This window comes from Salvelinus namaycush, chromosome 2 (assembly GCF_016432855.1).
Source record: "Salvelinus namaycush isolate Seneca chromosome 2, SaNama_1.0, whole genome shotgun sequence".
In the NCBI taxonomy this organism is placed as follows: Eukaryota; Metazoa; Chordata; class Actinopteri; order Salmoniformes; family Salmonidae; genus Salvelinus; species Salvelinus namaycush.
In genome coordinates this window covers 39836748-39862289 of record NC_052308.1, presented here as the reverse complement: position 1 = coordinate 39862289, position 25542 = coordinate 39836748, and the positions used below count along the sequence as shown (strand labels likewise).

At 43.2% G+C, this 25542-nt stretch overlaps 1 protein-coding gene across 7 annotated transcripts in view; it reads left to right on the top strand.

Moving 5' to 3' along the window:
• Positions 1 to 25542, top strand: part of LOC120025942 (calcium-dependent secretion activator 1-like) — a 145903-nt gene that overhangs the window by 44753 nt on the left and 75608 nt on the right. For all 7 annotated transcript variants that reach the window (XM_038970729.1, XM_038970713.1, XM_038970696.1 and 4 more), the window contains exon 3: positions 2136 to 2468. In XM_038970729.1, the coding sequence (XP_038826657.1) occupies positions 2136 to 2468 (333 nt within the window). The remainder of the gene's footprint in view (positions 1 to 2135; positions 2469 to 25542) is intronic.

Sequence of the window (25542 nt, the reverse complement as noted above, 5' to 3'; positions counted from 1 at the left end):
ATTCATTCAATTTCAATTGTAAGGGCTGTATGTTTTTTATCTAACCTTTTTTTAACTAGGCAAGTCAGTGAAGAACAAATTCTTATTGACAATGACGGCCTACCCCGGCCAAACACTAGCCCGGACGACGATGGGCCAATTGTGCGCCGCCCTATGGGATTCCCAATCACGGCCGGTTGTGATACAGCCTGGAATCGAACCAGGGACTGTAGTGACTCCTCTAGCGCTGAGATGCAGTGCCTTACACTGCTGCATCACTCGGGAGCACAAAGGGACATAAAGGATCATAAAAACAGTGGAGTCGTATCAGAAACAAACTCAGAAATCAATCCACCATTTCTGTCTATGTTTTCTAATGATGTACAAAGCCTGCCTGTCCATCTTCCATCCCTGCCAGATAATGACCACAGAATACCATAGCTATTGAATTGAGATGATTTGCTTCCCCAGCAGTGGTTTCTGTCAGCGATGCTCCACAGGTAGAGTAGCTCTCTGTGAAATGTCTGCAGTCTGCCTGGATAGGAACCAGATATTAATACAGAGCCCCATCACTCTCCCTGTACTTTTAAAGAGAGAGCAGGCAAAGTATATCTGCCAGACATCAGGCCGACTGTAGGACCAACATCAATCAATATATTAGTAGATCAGCTGCTCTATAAAGTAAGATTGGTTTGGACCAGGAGAGAAAGTCAGTCTGGCAGGTAGTTCTCAGAAACGCAACTCTAAAACACAAACACGCACACACACAGTTTGGGAATAATGAGAAAGAATAGCATTCTTCCTGTTCAGTCTGAATAATTCAGGAGTAGGGGGTAGGGAGGCCTGGAAAGAGAGTCTTGATAATAGCAAGTGCGTTTCCATCCAATGGCCATCAACATTACTCCCCAATATTTTAAATGTTATATACTGTATGCTGCTCTCTCTGCTATTATGTCTGTAGTTATATTACTCCAGTATATCACTGTAGAGCACAGAGAAGAAATCTAACACTGCATCGTTCAGTATTCCACCATTATTGTGGTGTGGTACTGCAGTCAGTCACTTTTTTTCTCTTTTTTTTGTCATCCTGCATGGATGGCTACCTTCCATTGGTTCATATTCCATTGCAGCCTGAGTCAGAGTGGTTGCAATCATGTCTTCAATCCGCCCAGCTAGCATCCAGACGAACACACAGACACACACGGGATGACCCTAACTTTTGTACTTCTGTACATTGGATCCACAGTGATGAAGAAACGGATGTGTGTGATGTATGGTATTATTTGGTTGGGTGTGTGGTCTTAAATGATATGGTGAACAGACATCTCACATCACCCCAACAGTCATAACAACTCACGTGTGTCTATTGTACAAGACATCCGGTGATAATGAGTATAAAATATTCATGTATTAGATATATAGTATAGACTAAGACTAAAAGGGTGACTCATCATCGTCTGAGTAATTATATATAGTCAATTCCTCTTCAACCTATATGGTCATAATAGAGTCTACTCGATACAATGAACATGTTAAATAAAACACACAAAAAGCTATTAGTTGTTTATCGTCGGTAATACTGTAAGATCCATTTTAGCGGTTAGCCTCTTACAGTTGCAGCGTAAATGTTTCAGTTATTTTATTATATATTATCGTTCATATGTTTTAACAACTACATGCTCTGCTGTTTGCACTCTTGCTCCAGGTGAAGACATGCCACCGTTAGCGCTTTGAGATTCTTTGTAATGAATGTAATGAATGAATGTAATTAAATGTACTATTATCTGTAGCTGCAGCAGCAGTCTGACCCTATCAATCTGTACTTGTTACGTGCCAGTCATTGACGTCACATTGCTCTCCCTCTTTCTCTGTTGTAGTAGATTTTCAGATTCTCTATTTGCATTTATTGTACCTAGGTTTGATTATGTCATGTAATCTACATTTATATGAGCCAAATGTGTGTGCTCGCCCTTTTATGACACTGATGATGGTTAAGTCAACCAAAATAGTTGCCTTATTTATGCACGTTATTGCACTGAGCACGTCCTAATAAATATCATCTATTTTTGCATCTGAGCCTCCTTTTGAAGTGGTATTCATGTTTCCAACAGTGTGCGGTTATCTATTCTTTCCAACATCTCTCTCTGTGACCACAGGTGTTCCTGAAAAGTGACCGCGTTGCCAAGATGGTCCAGAGCGGGGGCTTCTCAGCCAATGACTGCAGGGAGGTGTTCAAGAGGCACATCGAGAAGCGTGTCCGCAGCCTGCCCGAGATCGATGGCCTGAGTAAGGAGACGGTGCTCAGCTCCTGGATGGCCAAGTTCGACACCATCTACCGCGGGGACGAGGACCCACGCAAGGCTCAGCAACGCATGACGGCTAGTGCAGCCTCTGAGCTCATCCTCAGCAAGGACCAGCTCTACGAGATGTTCCAGAACATTCTGGGTATCAAGAAGTTTGAGCACCAGCTGCTCTACAACGCCTGCCAGGTAAGAGCAGGCGTTAATAGAGGGAGGGTGTGTTTGTACGCATCACTGTGAAGTATGGTTGCGTCCGAAATGGCACCCTATTCCCTGCACTGCTTTTGGACAGGGCCCATCGGCTGCTATTTCTGACACATCTATGTGTGTGTACATCACTGTTGAAAAATTACTGTTAGATCTTTCCCAGTGGGCAAAACTGACTGGTTGCAATGACGTCATCATGATGTTGCAGACAGTTTTGCCTGCTGAGTGAAGTATTGTCCTCATGAGCAAAGCCTCACCTAGTAAAAAGAACAAACAAAAAACAACGCAAGGCCCAGAACAGTGCAGCACTTGCTACTGTTGTTTAGGCTATACCTGCAGCTGTACAGATTTTGCTACTGTAGCTGTCTGGTTTTTTACCTTGACTAGAGGGCCTGTATTCCATTCATAAACAGGCTCTTCCTATTCTTTTATTTTGGCTGAAACAGCCTTTTTTAAAATTGTTATTATTGTTATTTCACCTTTATTTAACCAGGTAGGCCAGTTGAGAACAAGTTCTCATTTACAACTGCGACCTGGCCAAGATAAAGCAAAGCAGTTCATCAGGTGAATTAATATAAAATAACATGTTCAAGAGGGAGATAGCACAAAGCCAAAGCAGGGGTATATTCATTACGTCTTGCAATGGTAAAGGTTTACATTTTAAGAACCAAACGGGAGCAAACGGAACTGTGAGGGGACCTACCTTAATTTGTCCAATAGAAACTCATGTTTTCGTAACAAAACATTTTCCATTTTGAGTAAACAGTTTCTGTTGCAAAACATTTTGCAACAGACTAAATGTTTTGCAACAGAATTGGCGTAATGAATACACCCCTGGTAAATCACAGGCCTATCTGTCTTATAGCCTTCCCCTAGAGAGCTAGCGCTTCAATCTCCACCCTATTAAGAGTGACATGTTGAGATTGCTAGAGGATAATGGTGGACACCAGGGTGCCCGTGTCAGAAAATAACTCTCCCTCCCCGCAGCACTGCTTCACTTTTACAACAGACTATGGGAATGCTGAGACTAAGAGAGCAGATAGCAGCGCTAATATATTCTTCTTCCAGGAGCTTAATTAAAGTCTGATCACAGGAAGCATTCAGTGCCAGAGTTAAGATACATTTACATTTCCTCATAATTTAATACATTAGCAACCACACAAGTGAAGAATCTCTTTCTCTCCCATTTCGATTTAATGCACGTTGCCCTCGGAAACCAATGAATTGTTGAAACAACTTAATTTCTGTCTGAGCGAAAGAAGTTACTCTTACTCTTTTCTTTGTCATTAATGTTGTATCAAATTTGAAAGGTTGCAAACCCAATGGCGTATCCTCAGGTGCAATTAAACAAATGGTGCCTACTTTTAATATTTAAACACAAACTGACGTTTTTTTCTTTCAACTGAAGTTTTATGGCAGATTGTGAATGCAGACTGGGTTACAATGTGAAGTTAAAGATTGATCGTAAATCCCGATCCATGCTCCATCTCTCTCTGTCTCTGTCTCGCTCTCTCTCTCTCCGAACCTTCATTTGTTGGAGGTTTGTCTCACGCTGAGATAAAGCACATCCCCTCTGAATCTTCCCATAGCCTCCCCACAAATCCACTGTGCTTTAGATTCTTCCCTGCTCATCCTTTGAAGATGGCTAACCTAGTTTTCCTGTGCTGCCTGGCGGCAAAGCGGAGCAGAGTAGAGCCGCTAGTGGAGGGTCATGTCATGAATGAGGACACTGTGCGGTGGTGGTGTGGTGTGCAATCCCTCTAAACATGCTCTAAACCCTGCAGAGCTGCAGACAAAGAAAACGCCGCTGTATTTTCAATATCATCGCTTTCTGTATGTTCTTTTGGCCCTTTAGATTTTTTGGGGGCCATGGAAATGGTAGGCTGTGCTGCAGTGTTAGTAGGTAAACACAACTTGTTATTTTATTTAGGTCAGGGCCGCTTGCTTGTAGCAAAGAGCTAACCTGTTCAGATTGATTTACGATTTGTCTGGAACACACATGCCTGAAATGTGCTTGCACATATTCACACACACACACACACACACACACACACACACACACACACACACACACACACACACACACACACACACACACACACACACACACACACACACACACACACACACACACACATACGGACACATACAGATTGATACACACACACACACACATGCACAGATGACTATTGCACACATTAACACACTAGCGCAGAGCAATCAGAGTCGGGACATTAAAGCGTACTAAATCTCTATTCCATTGACCATCTTGTCACAGCAGTCAATACATCACTGCTCACAAGCAGCAGAATGGCTCTTCTGCTGACAACTGATGCCTTTTTACCACAGTGTTCAATATGACAGGAGCAAAAATTCAACATCTCATGCCTGATTTTCTGTAGCTGCATAGAGAACAACAAGGTCTCACCAGATTTAATGGCCTGCGGATCGGTTGTTTGTCTAATGTCTGTTGAGCAGTAAATAAATGTATTTGAAGGATCTTTGATGATTTTCATTCTTTATGATGGATGCTTTTCTGTTAAAGGGGAAATCCAGGATTTAAATAAAACAACAAAGGCTGTGTAATGACTTTCGTCGGTGGAAAGAGAGGAGGACCAAAGCGCAGCGTGGTACGTTTCCATATTTATTGGAATACTTTTTCAATACGAACAAAAACAATAAACAGACGAAAACCAACGAAGCTACAGTCCTGAACTAGTGAACATAGAACACATGAACGCACGAACAGGAACAATCACCCACAAACCAACAGTGAAAACAGGCAACCTAAATATGGTTCCCAATCAGAGACAACGTAAAACACCTGCCTCTGATTGAGAACCATATCAGGCCAATCAGACAAACCTAACCTAGAAACATAGAACATAGACTATACCCACCCAGCTCACGTCCTGACCAACTAAATAAAGATAAAACAAAGGAAATAAGGTCAGGAACGTGACAGTACCCCCCCCAAGGTGCGGACTCCGGCCGCAAAACCTGAACCTATAGGGGAGGGTCTGGGTGGGCATCTGTCCATGGTGGCGGCTCTGGCGCTGGACGTGGCCTCCACTCCACCATACTCAATCCCCGCTTCCGTGGCCTCCTCTTAACGGCGACCCTCCAAATTAACCCCACAGGACTGATGGGCGGCTCCGGACTGAGGGGCGGCTCCGGACTGAGGGGCGGCTCTGGACTGGCGGGCGGCTCTGGCAGCTCCTGACTGGCGGGCGGCTCTGGACTGGCGGGCGGCTCTGGCAGCTCCTGACTGGCGGGCGGCTCTGGCAGCTCCTGACTGGCGGGCGGCTCTGGCTGCTCCTGACTGGCGGGCGGCTCTGGCTGCTCCTGACTGGCGGGCGGCTCTGGCGGCTCCTGACTGGCGGGCGGCTCTGGCGGCTCCTGACTGGCGGGCGGCTCTGGCGGCTCCTGACTGGCGAGCGGCTCTGGCGGCTCCTGACTGGCGGGCGGCTCTGGCGGCTCCTGACTGGCGGGCGGCTCTGGCGGCTCCTGACTGGCGAGCGGCTCTGGCGGCTCCTGACTGACGGACGGCTCTAGCGGCTCCTGACTGACGGGCGGCTCTGACGGCTCCGGACAGACGGGCGGCTCTGACGGCTCCGGACAGACGGGCGGCTCTGACGGCTCCGGACAGACGGGCGGCTCTGACGGCTCCGGACAGACGGGCGGCTCTGACGGCTCCGGACAGACGGGCGGCTCAGACGGCGCTGGGCAGACGGACGGCTCAGACGGCGCTGGGCAGAGGGGCAGCGCAGGCGGCGCTGGGCAGACGGCAGACTCTGGCCTGCTGAGGCGCACAGTAGGCCTGGTGCGTGGTGCCGGAACTGGTGGTACCGGGCTAAGGACACGCACCTCAAGGCTAGTGCGGGGAGCAGCAACAGGATGTACAGGGCTCTGGAGACCCACAGGAGGCTTGGTGCGTGGTGCCGGAACTGGTGGTACCGGGCTGGAGACACGCACCACAGGGCGAGTGCGTGGAGGAGGAACAGGGCTCTGGAGACGCACTGGAGGCTTGGTGCGTGGTGCCGGAACTGGTGGTACCGGGCTGGAGACACACACCACAGGGCGAGTGCGTGGAGGAGGAACAGGGCTCTGGAGACGCACTGGAAGCCTGGTGCGTGGTGTTGGCACTGGTGGTACTGGGCTGGGGCGAGGAGGTGGCACCGGATAGACCGGACCGTGAAGGCGTACTGGAGCTCTTGAGCACCGAGCCTGCCCAACCTTACCTGGTTGAATGCTCCCTGTAGCCAGGCCAGTGCGGGGAGGTGGAATAACCCACACTGGGCTGTGCTGGCGAACCGGGGACACCATGCGTAAGGTTGGTGCCATGTACACCGGCCCGAGGAGATGCACTGGAGACCAGATGCGTTGAGCCGGCTTCATGGCACCTGGCTCGATGCCCACTCTAGCCCGGCCGATACGAGGAGCTGGGATGTACCGCACCGAGCTATGCACACGTACAGGAGACACCGTGCGCTCTTCCGCATAACACGGTGTCTGCCCGTACTCTCGCTCTCCACGGTAAGCCCGGGAAGTTGGCGCAGGTCTCCTACCTGACTTCGCCACACTCCCCTTTAGCCACCCCCCAAGACATTTTTTGGGCTGTCTCTCGGGCTTCCTACAGCTTCGCCGTGCTGCCTCCATTCGCCGGTATCCCTCCGCACATTGCTCCATAGAATCCCAGGCGGGCTCCGGCACTCTCCCTGGGTCGACCGCCCACCTGTCTATCTCTTCCCAAGTGGTATAATCCAGATTCTGCTGCCGAGCTAGCTCCTCAAAACGCCGCCTCTCTGCTTTCGCTGCCTCCAGCTCAGCTTTGGGGCGGCGATATTCCCCTGGCTCTGCCCAGGGTCCTTTACCGTCCAACTCGTCTTCCCATGTCCATTCCTGACATCGCTGCTGCTGCTGCTGCCGCTGTCCGTTACCACGCTGCTTGGTCCGAGTTTGGTGGGTGATTCTCTAATGACTTTCGTCGGTGGAAAGAGAGGAGGACCAAAGCGCAGCGTGGTACGTTTCCATATTTATTGGAATACTTTTTCAATACGAACAAAAACAATAAACAGACGAAAACCAACGAAGCTACAGTCCTGAACTAGTGAACATAGAACACATGAACGCACGAACAGGAACAATCACCCACAAACCAACAGTGAAAACAGGCAACCTAAATATGGTTCCCAATCAGAGACAACGTAAAACACCTGCCTCTGATTGAGAACCATATCAGGCCAATCAGACAAACCTAACCTAGAAACATAGAACATAGACTATACCCACCCAGCTCACGTCCTGACCAACTAAATAAAGACAAAACAAAGGAAATAAGGTCAGGAACGTGACAGGCTGTATGTCATTAATTTAATAGTCCAAAAATGGATGTGCCAATCACAGATTGCCCCATTTAAAGACCTAATTTTATTGGCTGCTCTTCTCCCTTGAATATTTTCTTTCAACCATTTTGATGATGCTGATGGAAAGTATTCTGACTGACTGACTGTGCCTTGTATGGAAAATGATATTATGACAGTGACAGTAAGCCAGCCTTTCCTCAGCTACATCCCAAATGGCACCCTATTCCCTATACAGTATTAGTGCACTAATTTTGATCAGGGCCCATATGGCTCTCTCGGGTCAAAAGTTTCAAGTTTCAAACTGTTTTGGTCACATGCACAGGATACAACAGGTGTAAAACAGTACAGTGTAATGTTACTTACAAGCTCGTTCCCAACAATGCAGTATTCAGTATCAATGTGGGAGTAGGGTTGGGCGGTATCCCGTGGTATTTTGAAATACCCTCGGTATGATTTTCCAATACCGTCAATACTGTAAACATTTTTGTGAATGTGGATATTTGTATTTTTTAAATAAATACTTGCAGTCAACTTAGGCACGAGGTAATAGACAAAGCAGATCGCGTTCATCATTTTGCCTGTTAGATCATTTTTCATTATGAAACTTACCGGTACTAGTTTCCCAAAACAGCAAACGATTTCTGACATGGAAAACATTTTGGGACTATATCAACAGTGAACTAATGAAAAAAATGGAAAAAATATAGTTTTTGTGTGGACTTTTCCTTTAAGTGAGGTGATCAAGTTACACTTGTGTGAAATTCACTACTAATGTTTGCCAGCTATATATCTTATAACTATTTAGTTAACTATCCAAGATGTGCCAAATAAATTATCTTTAGCTGGGTTTTGCTAACGTGCTAAGTGTCTAATGTTAATCTGGAGGCGAAAGAAACACACACCTGTTTAGGCGAGGAGCAGGCTAGCGGAGTAGAACCCTTGAAAAAGAACAGGAGAGCCGCACACTCTAGGAGCTCAGATGTAATAATTTAATAACATAATATCCACCATTTTGACAGACAAGCTGTCTTCATCAGGGTGTGCGGCTCTCCTTTTCTTTTTAAAGTGGCTAATGTTAATTTGCAAGATCAAGGTTCTTGGTAACAGCAGCAGAGAAAATCCCCTTCTAGATTAAGATCCCGGCTGACTAATATTTGTTTTGAAATACTTGCATAACTTTGAGCTGCGTTGTCTGTCTTAAGTCGCTCTGAATAAGAGCGTCTGCTAAATGACTTAAATGTAAATGTTAAATGTTAATAGTTAAAAGGGAAGTTATCTTTTTTTTTACAACCAGATCTCTATTTTTGATGTAAATGGAATGTTATAGAAGGGTCAAGACACCTTTTTCTTTTCACATGTTTTTGAGAAACTTAAACCAAATACCAAAATCACTTCCTCATTCTCATTGTGTGGTATGGGTGCATGAATAAAGGCTCCAAAAACACCCACATACGTCCTTCTAGAAACGGAAAAGTTCTCAGTATAGTGATGCAGGTCTTAAGTTGCTTTGCACACGGAATTGCGTCATTCTGAATATTATACGCAACGTTATATTCGATTTTGTTGCGACTTAAGCGATACCCCTCCGTCCAATCTACAGGTACCTGAACACTTGAACTGGACTGACCACCTGCTTTGATTCTCCGCACCTTAGCACACATGCACTCACATATGCACACACCCATACACACACTCACATATACATTCATGCTACACACACATCACAACTGCTGCTACCAGACTCTTATTCTACAGTGCATTCGGAAAGTATTCAGACCCTTTCCCCTTTTCCACATTTTGTTAAGTTAAAACCTCATTCTAAAATGGATTAAATTGACATTTTTCCTCAGTCTACACACAATACCCCATAATGACAAAGCAAAAACAGGTTTTTAGAAATGTATTAAAAATAACAAACTGAAAAAACGTATTTACATAAGTGTTCAGACCCTTTGCTATGAGACTCGAAATTGAGCTGAGGTGTATCCTGTTTCCATTGATCATCCTTTCTACAACTTGATTGGAGTCCACCTGTGGTAGATTCAATTGATTGGACATAATTTGGAAAGGCACACACCTGCCTATATAAGGTCCCACAGTTGACAGTGCACGTCAGAGCAAAAACCAAGCCATGAGGTTGAAGGAATTGTCCGTAGAGCTCTAAGACAGGATTGTGTCAAGGCACAGATCTGGGGAAGGGTACCAAAACATTTCTGCAGCAGTGGAGGTCCCCAAGAACACAGTGGCCTCCATCATTCTTAAATAGAAGAAGTTTGGAACTACCAAGACTCTTCCTCGAGCTGGCCCCCCAGCCAAACTGAGCAATTGGGGAGGTGACCAAGAACCCGATGGCCACTCTGAAAACAAATAATAATAATCAATTTTATAATAAGGCTGTAATGTAACAAAATGTGGAAAAATTCAAGGGACTGTGCACTTTCCAAATGCACTGTATGTCTTATTGGCTGGTGATGACGCTATGGACGTAGTACTTGGTGGGCTCTCCATGCAGCGGCAGGATTGGACGGCGGCTTTAGGGAAAACGAAAGGAGGCAGTGTGTCTTTTATCCTAAATAACAACTGGTGTGCTGCTTCAAGTGTGAAGTAAATTTCAAGCTTTTGCTCACCTGATATAGACTAATTAATGGTAAGCTGCAGACCCTTTGGTGGGGCCATAAAGAAACAAGAAACCGCTCACCCAGAGGCAGCATTTCTGGTGGGTGAAGACTTTAACACGAGGAGACTTAAAACCGTCCAACCTCACTTCTACCAACACGTCTCCTGTGCCACTAGGGGCTCTACAACTCTAGACTACTTTTATTCTACCCACAGAAATGCATACAAGACCCTCCCTCGTCCTCCCTTCAGCAAATCTGACCATGAATCCATTCTCCTGCTGCCTGTTTACAAACAAAAGCTCAAACAGGAAGTACCAGTGATGCACTCAATACGGAAGTGTACGGACGAAGCAGACGCGAGGCTACCTGAATCCCCCAAAATATCCTAGTACAGACTAGGATATGTTTCAGGGTTCATCCGATAACATTGAGGAGTTTACCACAACAGTGACAGGCTTTATCAATTAGTGCATAGAGGACCTCCCCAAAGTGACTATAAGAACGTATCCCAAACAAAAACCAAGGATTACAGGCAACATCAGCGCTGGGCTAAAGGCTAGAGCTACCGCGACGCAGAACTCCCAAATGAGCTAAATGCCTTTTCTGCTCGCTTCAAGGAATATAACACTGTGCCTTGTGTGAAAGCCCCTGCTTTTCCAGATGACTGTGTGATCTCACTCTCCGTGGCCGATGTGAACAAAATGTTTAAAACAGGTTAACAATCCCAACACCACCGGGCCAGACGGAACACCAGGGCACGTTTTCAAAGCATGTGCAGACCCGCTGGCAGGTGTCTTCGCAGACATTTTCAATCTCTCCTTGTCCCAGTCTTTAATCCCAACATGTTACAAGCTGACCACCATTATCCCTGTTTTCAATAGCTCCAAGGTAACTTTGGAAGGACAATTGCACCGCCCTTGACCTCAAAGCGCTACAAAGGGTGGTGCAGACAGCCCAGTACATCACTGGGGTCGAGATCCCTGCCATCCATCAGAGGAAGGCCCGAAAAATTGCCAAAGACTCCAGCCACCCAAGCCACAGACCTTTCACTCTGCTACCGTCCAGCAAACGTTACTGGAGCATCAGCTTTCGGACCAACAGGCTTCCAGACAGCTTCTACCCCCAAGCTGGTTGATCAGCTGCATCAGGTTAGTTACAAGTAGGGTTGGAGCGAGAAACTACAGGAGGGTAGCTGTACAGGAACAGGGTTGGACAACAACTTGACCTGACTAAATGGCTCTCTCAGGCATGTGACAGTCCTTAGTGTGTGTGTGCGTTCGTTTAGCCACTACAAGCAACGATCAAGCTACTCTATCAAACGCATCCATCCAGATCAAACACAAATCATTTAGCCTTTCTGATGGTGATGGAGTGAATGGCATATTTTCTCCCTAGAAAGGTGGCCTCGCGGGGGCGTGAGGCACTGAAGAGGCGTTCTGAATGAGTTTGTGCCAGTAGATGACTCAAACACCACCTGGAGTTTATTTAATGAAAGCACAATCAGACGTAATTGGCAGAAATTGTCGGGCTTCAGCAAACGCAGTCAGAGACAGAGAATGTAAATGTGCTTTTGCCTGTATTGTGCTCACGCATAGCAATGAGATGAGTTGGCCTTGCAGATCTCTTTCACATGTTAACTAACATTTACCATTTTAGGTACTTGGATGATCGTTTGCCTTGCTGAAGAGGTTGCCACAGGAGGTGATAATCACACGTCATCACAAATGTGATGATAATCACACCTCAGAGTTCAGTCTCTCAGCTCCTCTCAAAAGGCTGCTTGGGTGCTGCTGAACGGTTACGGACACTATGGATGGATGTGGCAAACATTAATATTATTCACATAATCACATCTCATATGGATCATATGTGTCCCAAATGGCACCCTATTCCCTATATAGTGCACTACTTTTGAACAGTATGGTTTTTGTAACAAATAATAGTATACACTCAGTAACTAATGTATTTGTACTTACAAAGTACATAAAGATAGCCTAACTCAAATACATTTGACAGAAATGTATTTTTTGAAGATTCTGGGTCTCAAATTGAGAGTGGGAGGAATAGCATTAGTATTATTTTTTTATTTTAGACTCTACTGTTACATAAGAGAATTTGCCATTTAATCGGTTTTGTTTTGTTCTCCCGTCAATGCGTAGGGTTCATGTCGACAATAGCCTGGGTTTCCAATTGAGATTTGAGTGGGGAAAATCATATTCATAAGGCATTATTTATTTATTAGCCCCAACAGTACAGTTGTATAACAGAATTTTAGATGTTATCTATAGCATGATCATAATGCTGAAATGTTGCTCTCCCATCCATTTACAGTACAGTGCCCACTCCCTAGTTCCTACCTGCTGTAATCAGGAGGAGGGACCTTAACAGCCATTGGGGTTCACATTGACAATCGTTTACATTATGTGCAGCTCTCATCAGCCATTGTTGCTGTGTGAATCACATGAAGGATAGGCTGGCCGTCTTTACAGTCTCTGTTCACTCGGAGGCGTAGGAGGTACCTTCAACAGCGCTAGAGTTTGTGTGGGTGAGAGAGACGGCAGGTAGCCTAGTCGTTAAGAGCGTTGGGTTCAAATCCCTGAGTCGACTAGGTGAAAAATCTGTTGATGTGCCCTTGAGAAAAGCACTTAACCCTAATTGCTCCTGTAAGTCGCTCTGAGTATGAGTGTCTACTAAAATAATTATAATGTAGAATGCCTGGGCTAGCTACAGTCACTTGCGTGTGCTAGCTACAGGAAGGGAATATCATTTCAACAGGAGCAAGGCTATTGTAAGATTTCACATTTCTTGTGAAAGGAGTTGGGTTCAATATGGACAGTTTTATTCATACACAGATACGCAGATATGGAAACACATATGCATGTGTACATATACAAGTAAAGATGTCCTGAATAGTTGAGAGTAGAGGACGTTTATGCTGCACTTAATGCCTCTAATATAAAAAGGTAAGCACTTGAAACTTCGAACCTCAGTACTGCATCTAGAGGCATTCGATGAAAGCAGATTTGGTCTCAGGTTAGTGCTATGACACCAATTAACAGGGTAAAAAAAAGGTTGTTAGTGGAGTGTGAAGCTCATACAGTGATACAATGATGCAGTATAACAACGTCGCTGACTGGTTGAAAAACCTTCCTTTTTCTCACGCTCTCTTCGCTCAGCTATTCTGCTGTGTGATCATGAATATTTACCCGCATGGATGAACTCTCTCTCCGGCTAAAATGATTCTCCCAATCTCAAGTGGCAGCTTATTCGATTACCTCGATCGCGCACACGGCGCGATGTCAAAGCGGAGGTAAGAGAAAGCAGACAACATCAAACTGAACCTCTAACTCTAAAGCGCTAATCACAAACCCACAGTCAACAGACAGAACATATACACACACGGGCACATGAATGCACACAAACACACAAAAAAAATTAGCCAGTGTTACCTAGTGTTAATTTTCCAGTGTAACATTTCTAGTGTAACATTTCTAGTGTTGATTCAGGAGTTAAAGTAACTCAGTGGCATAAAAGCACCCCAGTGTGGGTGTTAATAACCAGTGTTGAACCAAAACCAAAACCATCACCATCATTATATTATTCCCAAGCGTATTCTATTGCAGGCACATTTTTTTAATTTTTGTTTTAAAATCTGTTTTTGCATGTACATTGCAGTTGCGGCCCGCCCATTATGGCGTTAGGGATGGCACCCCACTTGTGATACAGTACCAGTCAAGAGTTTGGACACAACAACTCATTCAAGAGTTGACATGAAAACTATCAAATAACACATATGGAATCATGTAGTAACCAAAAATGTGTTATTTTTATATTTTCGATTCTTAAGTAGCCACCCTTTGCCTTGATGACAGCTTTGCACACTCTTGACAATGTAGAAAAGAGTAAAAAGAAAAGAAAAACCCTGGAATGAGTAGGTGTCCTAACTTTTGACTGGTACTGTATATCTTTTTTTATGTATTAAATGCTCATAACAATTTGGTAAATAAATTATAACAGCAAAGTAAATGGACCATCTTGGGGCGCTCAAATGTGCATTCAGTCAGAACTTCTGGGTCTCCATCTCTCGTGCCAGACGGCTTACTTCAGCACGTGAGACTAAATCTGCTCTATCAGGTACTGATGGAGCTAAAGCAAAAAGCTAATTGTAATTAACTTCTTATGGCTGCAGGGGCAGTATTGAGTAACTTGGATAAAGGTGCCCATTTCAAACGGCCTCGTACTCAATTCTTGCTCGTACAATATGCATATTATTATTACTATTGGATAGAAAACACTCTCTAGTTTCTAAGACCGTTTGAATTATATCTGTGAGTAAAACAGAACTCATTTTGCAGCAAACTTCCTGACAGGAAGTGGAAAATCTGAAATCGATGCTCTGTTCTAGGGCCTGCCTATAAATGGCCTTCATATATATCAGTATACATGCACTTCATACACCTTCCACTAGATGTCAACAGGGAGTGAGAGAAGAAATGGAGTGTATAACTTGATCTGGGGTCGAATAAAAGCTCTTGGCATGACGTGACCCCAATTTCCTGTTTCCTGGAACGCGCGAGAAGGGACCTGGTATTGCCTTCTGTATAGCTATCGTTATAGACGACTAATATCTCCGGCTTTGATTTTATTTGATACATGTGACAATATCATCGTAAAGTATGTTTTTTCAATATAGTTTTATTAGATTATTGAATTTTTTTCGGGACGTTAGGCGTGTTGCTTTGTCTGCGTATGTTCAGGAAGGAGAGCTTCGCGCCACTTTGCTAGCTTTCCGTGCTAATTGACTGGAGAAGAGGACATTCTAAATCCAAACAACGATTGTTCTGGACAAAGGACCCCTTGTACAACATTCTGATGGAAGATCATCAAAAGTAGGACCCATTTTATGATGCTATTTCATATATCTGTCGAACATGTTGTACTAGTAGTTTGCGCCCAGATTTTGGGAACTCTCTCGCTATAACTAAGCTGGATGTCGTAATGAAGTTATTTTTAGAATTCTAACACGGCGATTGCATTAAGAACTAGTGTATCTATCATTTCCTATACAACATGTATTTTTTAGTAATGTTTATGAATAGTTATTTGGTCAGAATATGTGAGTGTCAGAAAAATATCCGGACGTTGTGGGAAAAAGATGCTACGTTAGCACAATGTATAACCACTGATTTCAGCTCTAAATATGCACATTTTCGAACAAAACATAAGTGTATGTATAACCTGATGTTATAGGACTGTCATCTGATGAAGGTTAGTCAAAAATTATATATATTTTGCTGGTTTGTTACGATCGCTAACTTTTGCTGCTGGGGAATGGCTTGTGTTTCTGGCTATTGTGGTAAGCTAATATAATGCTATATTGTGTTTTCGCTGTAAAACACTTAAGAAATCGGAAATATTGGCTGGAATCACAAGATGCCTGTCTTTCATTTGCTGTACACCATGTATTTTTCAGAAATGTTTTATGATGAGTATTTAGGTATTTGACGTTGGTGTCTGTAATTACTCTGGCTGCTTCGGTGCTATTTCTGACGGTAGCTGTGATGGTAGCTGCAATGTAAAACTGATTTATAGCTCAAATATGCAAATTTTTCGAACAAAACATAGATTTATTGAATAACATGTTATAAGACTGTCATCTGATGAAGTTGTTTCTTGGTTAGTTTGGTTGGTTCTTGGTTAGTTAGGTTGGTTTTGTGCATGCTACCTGTGCTGTGAAAAATGTCTGTCCTTTTTTGTATTTGGTGGTGAGCTAACATAAATATCCGTGGTGTTTTCGCTGTAAAACATTTTAAAAATCGGACATGTTGGCTGGATTCACAAGATGTTTATCTTTCAAATGCTGTATTGGACTTGTTAATGTGTGAAAGTTAAATATTTCTAAGAAATATATTTTGAATTTCGCGCCCTGCACTTGAGCTGGCTGTTGTCATAAGTGTACCGACGTCGGGCTTGCAGCCAGAAGAAGTTAACTTGTAAATACATAACACATAAATACATAACTTCTACTTGGTACTCATCCCGGATCCGGGAGCACCCTCATCCGTAAAAAAGCTGACTAGCATAGCCTAGCATAGCGCCACAAGTAAATACTAGCATCTAAATATCATGAAATCACAAGTCCAAGACACCAGATGAAGGATACACATCTTGTGAATCCAGCCATCATTTCTGATTTTTAAAATGTTTTACAGGGAAAACACAATATGTATTTCTATTAGCTAACCACGATAGCAAAAGACCCAACTTTTTTTTTTTCACAATTTTTTTACTGCATAGGTAGCTATCACAAATTCGACCAAATAAAGATATAAATAGTCACTAACCAAGAAACAACTTCATCAGATGACAGTCCTATAACAGATTTATTGTATAGCATATGTTTTGTTAGAAAAATGTGCATATTTCAGGTATAAATCATAGTTTTACATTGCAGCCACCATCACAACTCTCACCAAAGCAGCTAGAATAACTACAGAAACCAACATGAAATACCTAAATACTCATCATAAAACATTTATGAAAAATACACGGTGTACAGCAAATTAAAGACAAACATCTTGTGAATCCAGCCAATATTTCAGATTTTTTAAGTGTTTTACAGCGAAAACACAATATAGCATTATATTAGCTTACTACAATAGCCTACCACACAGCCCCATTCATTCAACATAACGTTAGCGATAGCGAATAAACCAGCAAAATATATAAATTTTTTCACTAACCTTCTCAAACTTCTTCAGATGACAGTCCTATAACATCATATTACACAATACATATATGGTTTGTTCGAAAATGTGCATATTTAGCGGCACAAATCTTGGTTATACAATGAGAATAGTAGCCAAACTGCAAACAAAATGTCGGGAGAAATCTTGGGAGAGGCACCTAATGTAATCAATAACTAATCATAAACTTGACTAAAAAATACAGGTTGGACAGCAAATTAAAGATACATTAGTTCTTAATGCAACCACTGTGTTAGATTTTTAAAATTAACGTTACTACGACATACAGCGTGCGTTAAAGCGAGACCGCGCCGAAATTAATGGCGGAATAATAGTTTAACATTTTCGACACATATACGAATTAACATCATAAATAGTTTTTACTTTTTGATGAGCTTCCATCAGAATCTTGTACAAGTTGTCCTTTGTCCAGAATAATCGTTGCTCGGTTGTAGATTGTCGTCTTCAACTTTGGAATTAGCAGCAAACATTAGCCATGTGGCGCAGACGTGTCCAAATCCCCAGAACGCAGCACAAAGAAAATCCCGAAAATCGCAATATACTGACATAAACTGATATAACTCGGTTTAAAATAACTACATTATGATGTTTTTAACACGTATATCGAATAAAATCAGAGCCCGGATATATCTAACGCCTATAACAACAGCTTTTCAGAACGCAATCCTGAGGTCTGTCTCGCGCCATGACGAACGTTGAAAAGACTGCACCCCCGGTTCCAAGAGCTCTTGTTCGGCCTCAGATCTACCTAGACACCCCATTACAATTCTCACTGCTTACTGACATCTAGGGGAAGGCATATGCAGTGCATGTAGACCCATAGATTACATGCAAATTAATAAACTGACCCTGGAACAGAGCCCCCGATTTCAGATTTCTCACTTCCTGACAGGAAGTTTGCTGCAAAATGAGTTCTGTTTTACTCACAGATATAATTCAAAGGGTTTTAGAAACTAGAGAGTGTTTTCTATCCAATAGTAATAATAATATGCATATTGTACGAGCAAGAATTGAGTACGAGGCAGTTTAATTTGGGATTTTTTTTTTACAAAGTCGAAATGGCGCCCCCCTATTGAGAAAAGGTTTTAACAGACATGGGACCTGATAAACCGGACATCTACATCCAACGAGTCTAAAGACAGAGGGATACACTAGCTAGAACTTTCTCATCGCGGATCTGGTAGGACAAAATTCGACCAGCTCCGCGATGAGAAGGTTCTAGCTAGTGTGACAGTGGCTGCCCACTTGTATTGTTTCCCCCATGTTGTTCATCAGGTTCTACTGTAGGTGACAGGGCAACATGTTGTATGGACTAAAACAGTATATAACCCAGTGTATCAGAAAGCATGATCAAATGAATTAGCCAGTAACTTTTATTTTTAGAAACATTGAGAAATAGTTTGGTACATTTTTGGGGGGTCAAATTAACCAGTTATCTACCTTTAATAAGCAGCTAGCTAGCTATAGCATGCTGGTGGATTGCAAGAAATATTGCCAAACGTCAGCCTCAAAACCTTAATGACTTGGAGAAGATCTGCAAAGAGGAGTGCGACAAAATCCCTCCTGAGATGTGTGCAAACCTGGTGGCCAACTACAAATAACGTCTGACCTCTGTGATTGCCAACAAGGGTTTTGCCACCAAGTACTAAGTCATGTTTTGCAGAGGGGTCAAATACAAATTTCCCTCATTAAAATGCAAATCAATTTATAACATTTTTGACATGCGTTTTTCAGGATTTTTTTATGTTATTCTGTCTCTCACTGTTCAAATAAACCTACCATTAAAATTATAGACTGATCATTTCTTTGTCAGTGGGAAAACGTACAAAATCAGCAGGGGATCAAATACTTTTCCCCCCCACTGTATGTTGATATTGTCGTCGTTCAGCCATGACTCCGTGAAGCATAAAATGTTACAGTTTTTAATGTCCCGTTGGGAGTTTAATCTTCCCAATAACTCGTCCATTTTATTGTCCAAAGATTGTATGTTTGCGAGCAGAATTGAGGAGTGGGGATTTATTCGATCGCTTCCTACTCCTCAGAAAGCAGTCCGCCCTCCGGCCTCTCTTTCTCTGCCTCCTCTTCACGCAGATCACTGGAGTCGGGGCCTGTTCCCGAGGGAGCCATATATCGTCCGCCTCGGGCTCGTCAAAGTCGTGAAAGAAGAAAAAGGATTCTGCTAGTCCCTGGTGAGTAATCGCAGTCCTGGTGTCTAGAAGTACTTTTCGGTCATAAGAGACGGCAGCTGCAACATTATGTACAAAAATAGAAAAGAATAAGTTACAAACGCAGATAAACTTACCAAAAAAAAACACAATCGATTGGGGGCACGCTCTGGCGCCATTTTTTGATTGAGCCTATGTCACGACTTCCGCCGAAGTCGGTCCCTCTCCTTGTTCGGGCGATGTTCGACAGTCGACGTCACCGACCTTCTTGCCATCGCTGATCCATTTTTCATTTTCCATTGGTTTTGTCTTGTCTTCATTCACACCTGGTTCCAATCACATCAATTACATGTTGTGTATTTAACCCTCTGTTTCCCCTCTTGTCCTTGTCGGAGATTGTTTTATTGTATGTGATTGTGTTGGTGTGCGACGGGTTTTGTACCCAATTTGTTATTTTGATATATTTTGGTTTTTGGAGTTTGGTCAGCACTTATGAAACGACTCCGTTTATACCAAGTTCATTCTCCTGCGCCTGACTTCCCTGCTACCAACACGCACCCATTACAGAATCTCGGACCACAACTATGGAGTCAGCAGGAGAAGGTACCCCGGCCATTGAGGTGGAGGAACGCGTCCAGGAGCATGCAGTTATGGAGCATGGCGCCGCCATGGATCGCGTTATCCAGACAATGAACCGCTGGGAGAGACAGGGAGTTCTTCCAGCACCTCCACCAGCACAACCGGGGTCTCTCTTGAGCGCCTGAACCCAGTGGGATCCGTTTCTCCTTGCCCCAGGAGTACGACGGGAGGGCTGCGAACTGCCAGGGGTTCTTGTTACAATTAAACCTTTATCTGGCCACCGTCCACACGGCTCCATCGTACCGTGAGAGGGTGTCCGCCCTCGTCTCGTGCCTCACCGGGAGAGCCCTGGAGTGGGCCAATGCCGTGTGGAGAGAGGGAGATGGGGCGTTGGACCAGTTTGAGGAGTTCACCCACCGTTTCCCCCAGCCTGAGGGTAGAGCGGCAGGTGAGTGCCTCTACCATCTGAGGCAGGAGACGAGGAGCACCCAGGAGTTCGCCCTGGAGTTTAGGACTCTGGCTGCCGGCGCGGGATGGAACAACAGGGCCCTGATCGACCATTATCGTTGCAGTCTGCGTGAGGACGTCCGTCGGGAGCTGGCCTGGAGAGACACCACCCTCTCATTTGACCAGCTGGTGGACCTGTCCATCCGGCTGGACAACCTGCTGGCTAACCGCGGACGTTCAGATCGGGGTCTGGTGGTTCCATCCTCCCGCACCCCCTCTCCAATACCCATGGAGCTGGGAGGGGCGGTGCGCAGGGAGACCGGAGGGGGTCCCTGCTCGTGCACCATCTGTGGCCACAGAGGTCACACTGTCGGTCGGTACCGGGTTGGTTCCTCTGGGAATCGAGGCAGCAAGCAGGGCGCTCTGGCATCACCCCAGGTGAGCCAGCACCATTCTCACCCAGAGCCCTCTGTTGTACATATGTTTGTGTCTGTTACGTTCCCTGAATTTTCCTCGCATTCCCAGCATAAGGCGCTCGTCGATTCAGGCGCGGCTGGGAATTTTATTGATAGTGCTTTAGCCTATAGTTTAGGGATCCCTATTGTTCCCGTGGATGTACCCTCCCCGTTGACTCCTTAGATAGTCGACCATTAGGGTCAGGGTTAACCTGTTTGGGCTGCAAGGGGCAGTATTGAGTAGCCAGATAAAAGGTGTCCATTTCAAACGGCCTCGTACTCAATTCTTGCTCGTACAATATGCATATTATTATTACTAATGGATAGAAAACACTATCTAGTTTCTAAAACCGTTTGAATTATTTCTCTGAGTGAAACAGAACTCATTCTGCAGCACATTTCCTGACCAGGAAGTGGAAAGTCTGAAATCGATGCTCTGTTCTTCTTCCTGCCTATAAATGGGCACAAGACCTATTAGTATACATGCACGTCATACACCTTCCTCTGGGTGTCAAGAGGCTGTGAGAGAAGAAATGAGGTGATTATCTTGGTCTGAGATGGAACACATCATCTTGGAATGACGTGTCCCCCATTTTCGGTACTCTGAAGAGCGCGAGCTGGACAGTGGGGTTGCCTTTTGTTTAGCTGCCGTTATAGGCGACTACAATCTCCGGCTTTGATTTTATTTGATACATGTCACCATATCATCGTAAAGTATGTTTTTTCAATATAGTTTCATCAGATTATTGAAATTTTTTCGGGAGTTTTGCCGTGTTCCGTTCTCTTCCGTTTGTTGACATGGAGAGTGTAATGCCACCCGGCTAGCGCGCTTGCTAAATGAAGAGGGAAAGTTGCCGTTCTGAATCCAAACAACGACTGTTCTGGACAAAGGACACCTTGTCCAACATTCTGATGAAAGATCAGCAAAAGTAAGACCCATTTTATGATGTTATTTCATATATCTGTCGTAGTCGCCGGCGCCCAAGTGTTTCTGGCTATTGTGCTAAGCTAATAAAACGCTACATTTTTTTCCCGCTGTAAAACACTTAATAAATCGGAAATATTGGCTGGAATCACAAGATGCCTGTCTTTCATTTGCTGTACACTATGTATTTTTCAGAAATGTTTTATGATGAGTAATTAGGTATTTGACGTTGGTGCCTGTAATTATTATGGCTGCTTTCGGTGCAATTTCTGACTGTAGCTGCAATGTAAACTATGATTTATACCTGAAATATGCACATTTTTCTAACAAAACATATGCTATACAATAAATATGTTATCAGACTGTCATCTGATGAAGTTGTTTCTTGGTTAGTGGCTATTTATATCTTTATTTGGTCGAATTTGTGATAGCTACTGATGGAGTAAAAAAAGTGGTGTCTTTTGCTAACGTGGTTAGCTAATAGATTTACATATTGTGTCTTCCCTGTAAAACATTTTAAAAATCGGACATGTTGGCTGGATTCACAAGATGTGTACCTTTCATATGCTGTATTGGACTTGTTAATGTGTGAAAGTTAAATATTTTAAAAATATATATATTTTGAATTTCGCGCCCTGCACTTGAGCTGGCTGTTGTCATAAGTGTACCGACGTCGAGCTTGCAGCCAGAAGAAGTTAATTAGGGAGGTCACGGCGCCGTTGGATATGGTGACGCAGGGGGGTCATACGGAGAGAATTAGTCTCTTCCTTATTGACTCTCCTGCGTTTCCCGTGGTGCTGGGCCTACCCTGGTTAGCTTGTGTCGTGTCTTTGCCATCATTAAATTGAAGACTTATAGTTTATATCAAAGATTCCTGTAATTAGGGATTACGCGATCAACTGATTAATAACGTAACTAATTATCTATGAATTTGGGGCACCGGGGAATGTATTCAGATTACAAAGTTATAATTTCCCAATATAACCTTTCAGATATTTTCATATCTGATCAATAGTCTTCTGATTAATGATTTATTTATTTTACCTCACGTTAGTCTCATTCCAAACGTCGTAAATTGTTGGTTATCTGCACGAACCCAGTCTTCACTATGAGTCATCCATACATCAATTGTCTTAAATCATTTATTTATTACTAACTAAGTAATTCACAGAAATGGATAAACAAACCTAAAATGGTTACATGAAATGATAGGAGAAATATGCCCTAGTGGGCTGAACCGGCATGGCGGCTTGTTAGACAAAGGGGAAATGGGGGGTTCGACTAAGAAGTCACTACAGAGTTCATCATTATAACAATTGACATGCTAATCCTTTACACCTGAATGCTCACTCATTCGGGAACAATTGCAATCAATATATATATATTTACGCTCAGTGTGTCGTCTTGATCGCTGATGAAAAGTTAGTTTCTGTTGGAGAGTTTTGTCCGTCTTTCTCTCTGTGTTGGTTAGAGGAGATAGTTCAGAGTGACATTCATTCGTTTCGTTATCGAGTGGATGTTTCGGCGGTTGTCGTTCTTCGTGTTCAACGATACCGAATTCCTAGCTGCAGACTAGTAGTCAATATCAAAGACTTGTTCTTATTCTGTCGGTATAGTCTAAGAGTTTAACCACGTGGTATGGTTAAAGATTCAGCAATGGTACACAACCTTCGTTCTCCTCCTAATGGAGAAAAAACATGGTCTAGTGATAATTTCTCAGAGTTGGGTTTTTATTAGGATTGCAGAAAGGGGCTGTCCCAGGATGTCTGACCCTAACTGGGCTCAGGGGCAGTCCTTTGATTTAGTTCAAATCAAAAGGGAATTGTATTTTTCTTCATTAACCTGTTTGGGCTGAAGGGGCAGTATTGAGTAGCCAGATAAAAGGTGCCCATTTCAAAAAGGCCTCGTACTCAATTCTTGCTCGTACAATATGCATATTATTATTACTATTGGATAGAAAACACTCTCTAGTTTCTAAAACCGTTTGAATTATATCTGTGAGTGAAACAGAACTCATTCTGCAGCAAACTTCCTGACAGGAAGTGGAAAGTCTGAAATTGAGGCTCTGTTCCAGGGGCTGCCTATTAAAGCCCTTGTTATTTATTAGTTTAGATGCACTTCATACGTCTTCCACTAGATGTCGACAAGGAGTGAGAGAAGAAATGGACTGTGTAACTTGATCTGGACTCGAATTACAGCTCATGGAATGACGTGTCCTCCATTTCCTGTTTTCAGGAAGGCGCGAAGAGAGACATGGATTTGCCTTCTGTTTAGCTATCGTTATAGGCGACTACTATCTCCGGCTTTGATTTTATTTGATACGTGACCATATCATCGTAAAGTATGTTTTTTCAATATAGTTTAATCAGATTATTGAAATTTTTTCGGGAGTTTTGCCGTGTTCCGTTCTCTTCCGTTTGTTGACATGGAGAGCGTCGTGCCACTTGGCTAGTGTGCTTGCTAAATCGAGAGGGATAATGGACGTTCCAAATCCAAACAACGATTGTTCTTGACAAAGGACACCTTGTCCAACATTCTGATGAAAGATCAGCAAAAGTAAGAAACATTTTATGATGCTATTTCATATATCTGTCGTACATGTGAACTAGTCGCCGACGCCCAACGTTTGGGTACTCTAGCTATACCGAAGCTGCATATCGTAATGAAGTTCTTTTTAGAATTCTAACACTGCGATTTCATTAAGAACTAATGGATCTATCATTTCCTATACAACATGTATTTTTTAGTTATGTTTATGAATAGCTATTTGGTCAGAATATGTGTGTCAGAAAAAGTGTCAGAAAAATATCGTTGCTGTTTAGACGTTGTGGAAAAAGTAGCTAAGTTAGCACAATGTGTAACCACAGCTCTAAATATGCACATTTTCGAACAAAACATAAGTGTATGTATAACCTGATGTTATAGGACTGTCATCTGATGAAGAATATAAAGGTTAGTCAAAAAATATATATATTTTACTGGTTTGTTACGATCGCTAACTTTTGCTACTGGGAAATGGCTTGTCTTTCTGGCTATTGTGGTAAGCTAATATAACGCTATATTGTGTTTTCGCTGTAAAACACTTAATAAATCGGAAATATTGGCTGGAATCACAAGATGCCTGTCTTTCATTTGCTGTACACTATGTATTTTTCAGAAATGTTTTATGATGAGTAATTAGGTATTTGACGTTGGTGTCTGTAATTATTCTGGCTGCTTTCGGTGCAATTTCTGATTGTAGCTGCAATGTAAACTATGATTTATACCTGAAATATGCACATTTTTCGAACAAAACATAGATTTATTGTATAACATGTTATAAGACTGTCATCTGATGAAGTTGTTTGTTGGTTAGTTTGGTTGGTTCTTGGTTAGTTAGGTTGGCTTTGTGCATGCTACCTGTGCTGTGAAAAATGGCTGTCCTTCTTTGTATTTGGTGGTGAGCTAACATAAATATACGTGCTGTTTTCGCTGTAAAACATTTTAAAAATCGGACATGTTGGCTGGATTCACAAGATGTGTACCTTTCATTTGCTGTATTGGACTTGTTAATGTGTGAAAGTTAAATATTTAAAAAAATATATATTTTGAATTTCGCGCCCTGCACTTGAGCTGGCTGTTGTCATATTGTGGGCGGCCTCGGGCTTGCAGCCATAAGAAGTTAAACAGTCCAAAATCATATTACACAATTATACAAACAGTATCATACTCACTCATTCATCTTATAAAACAAT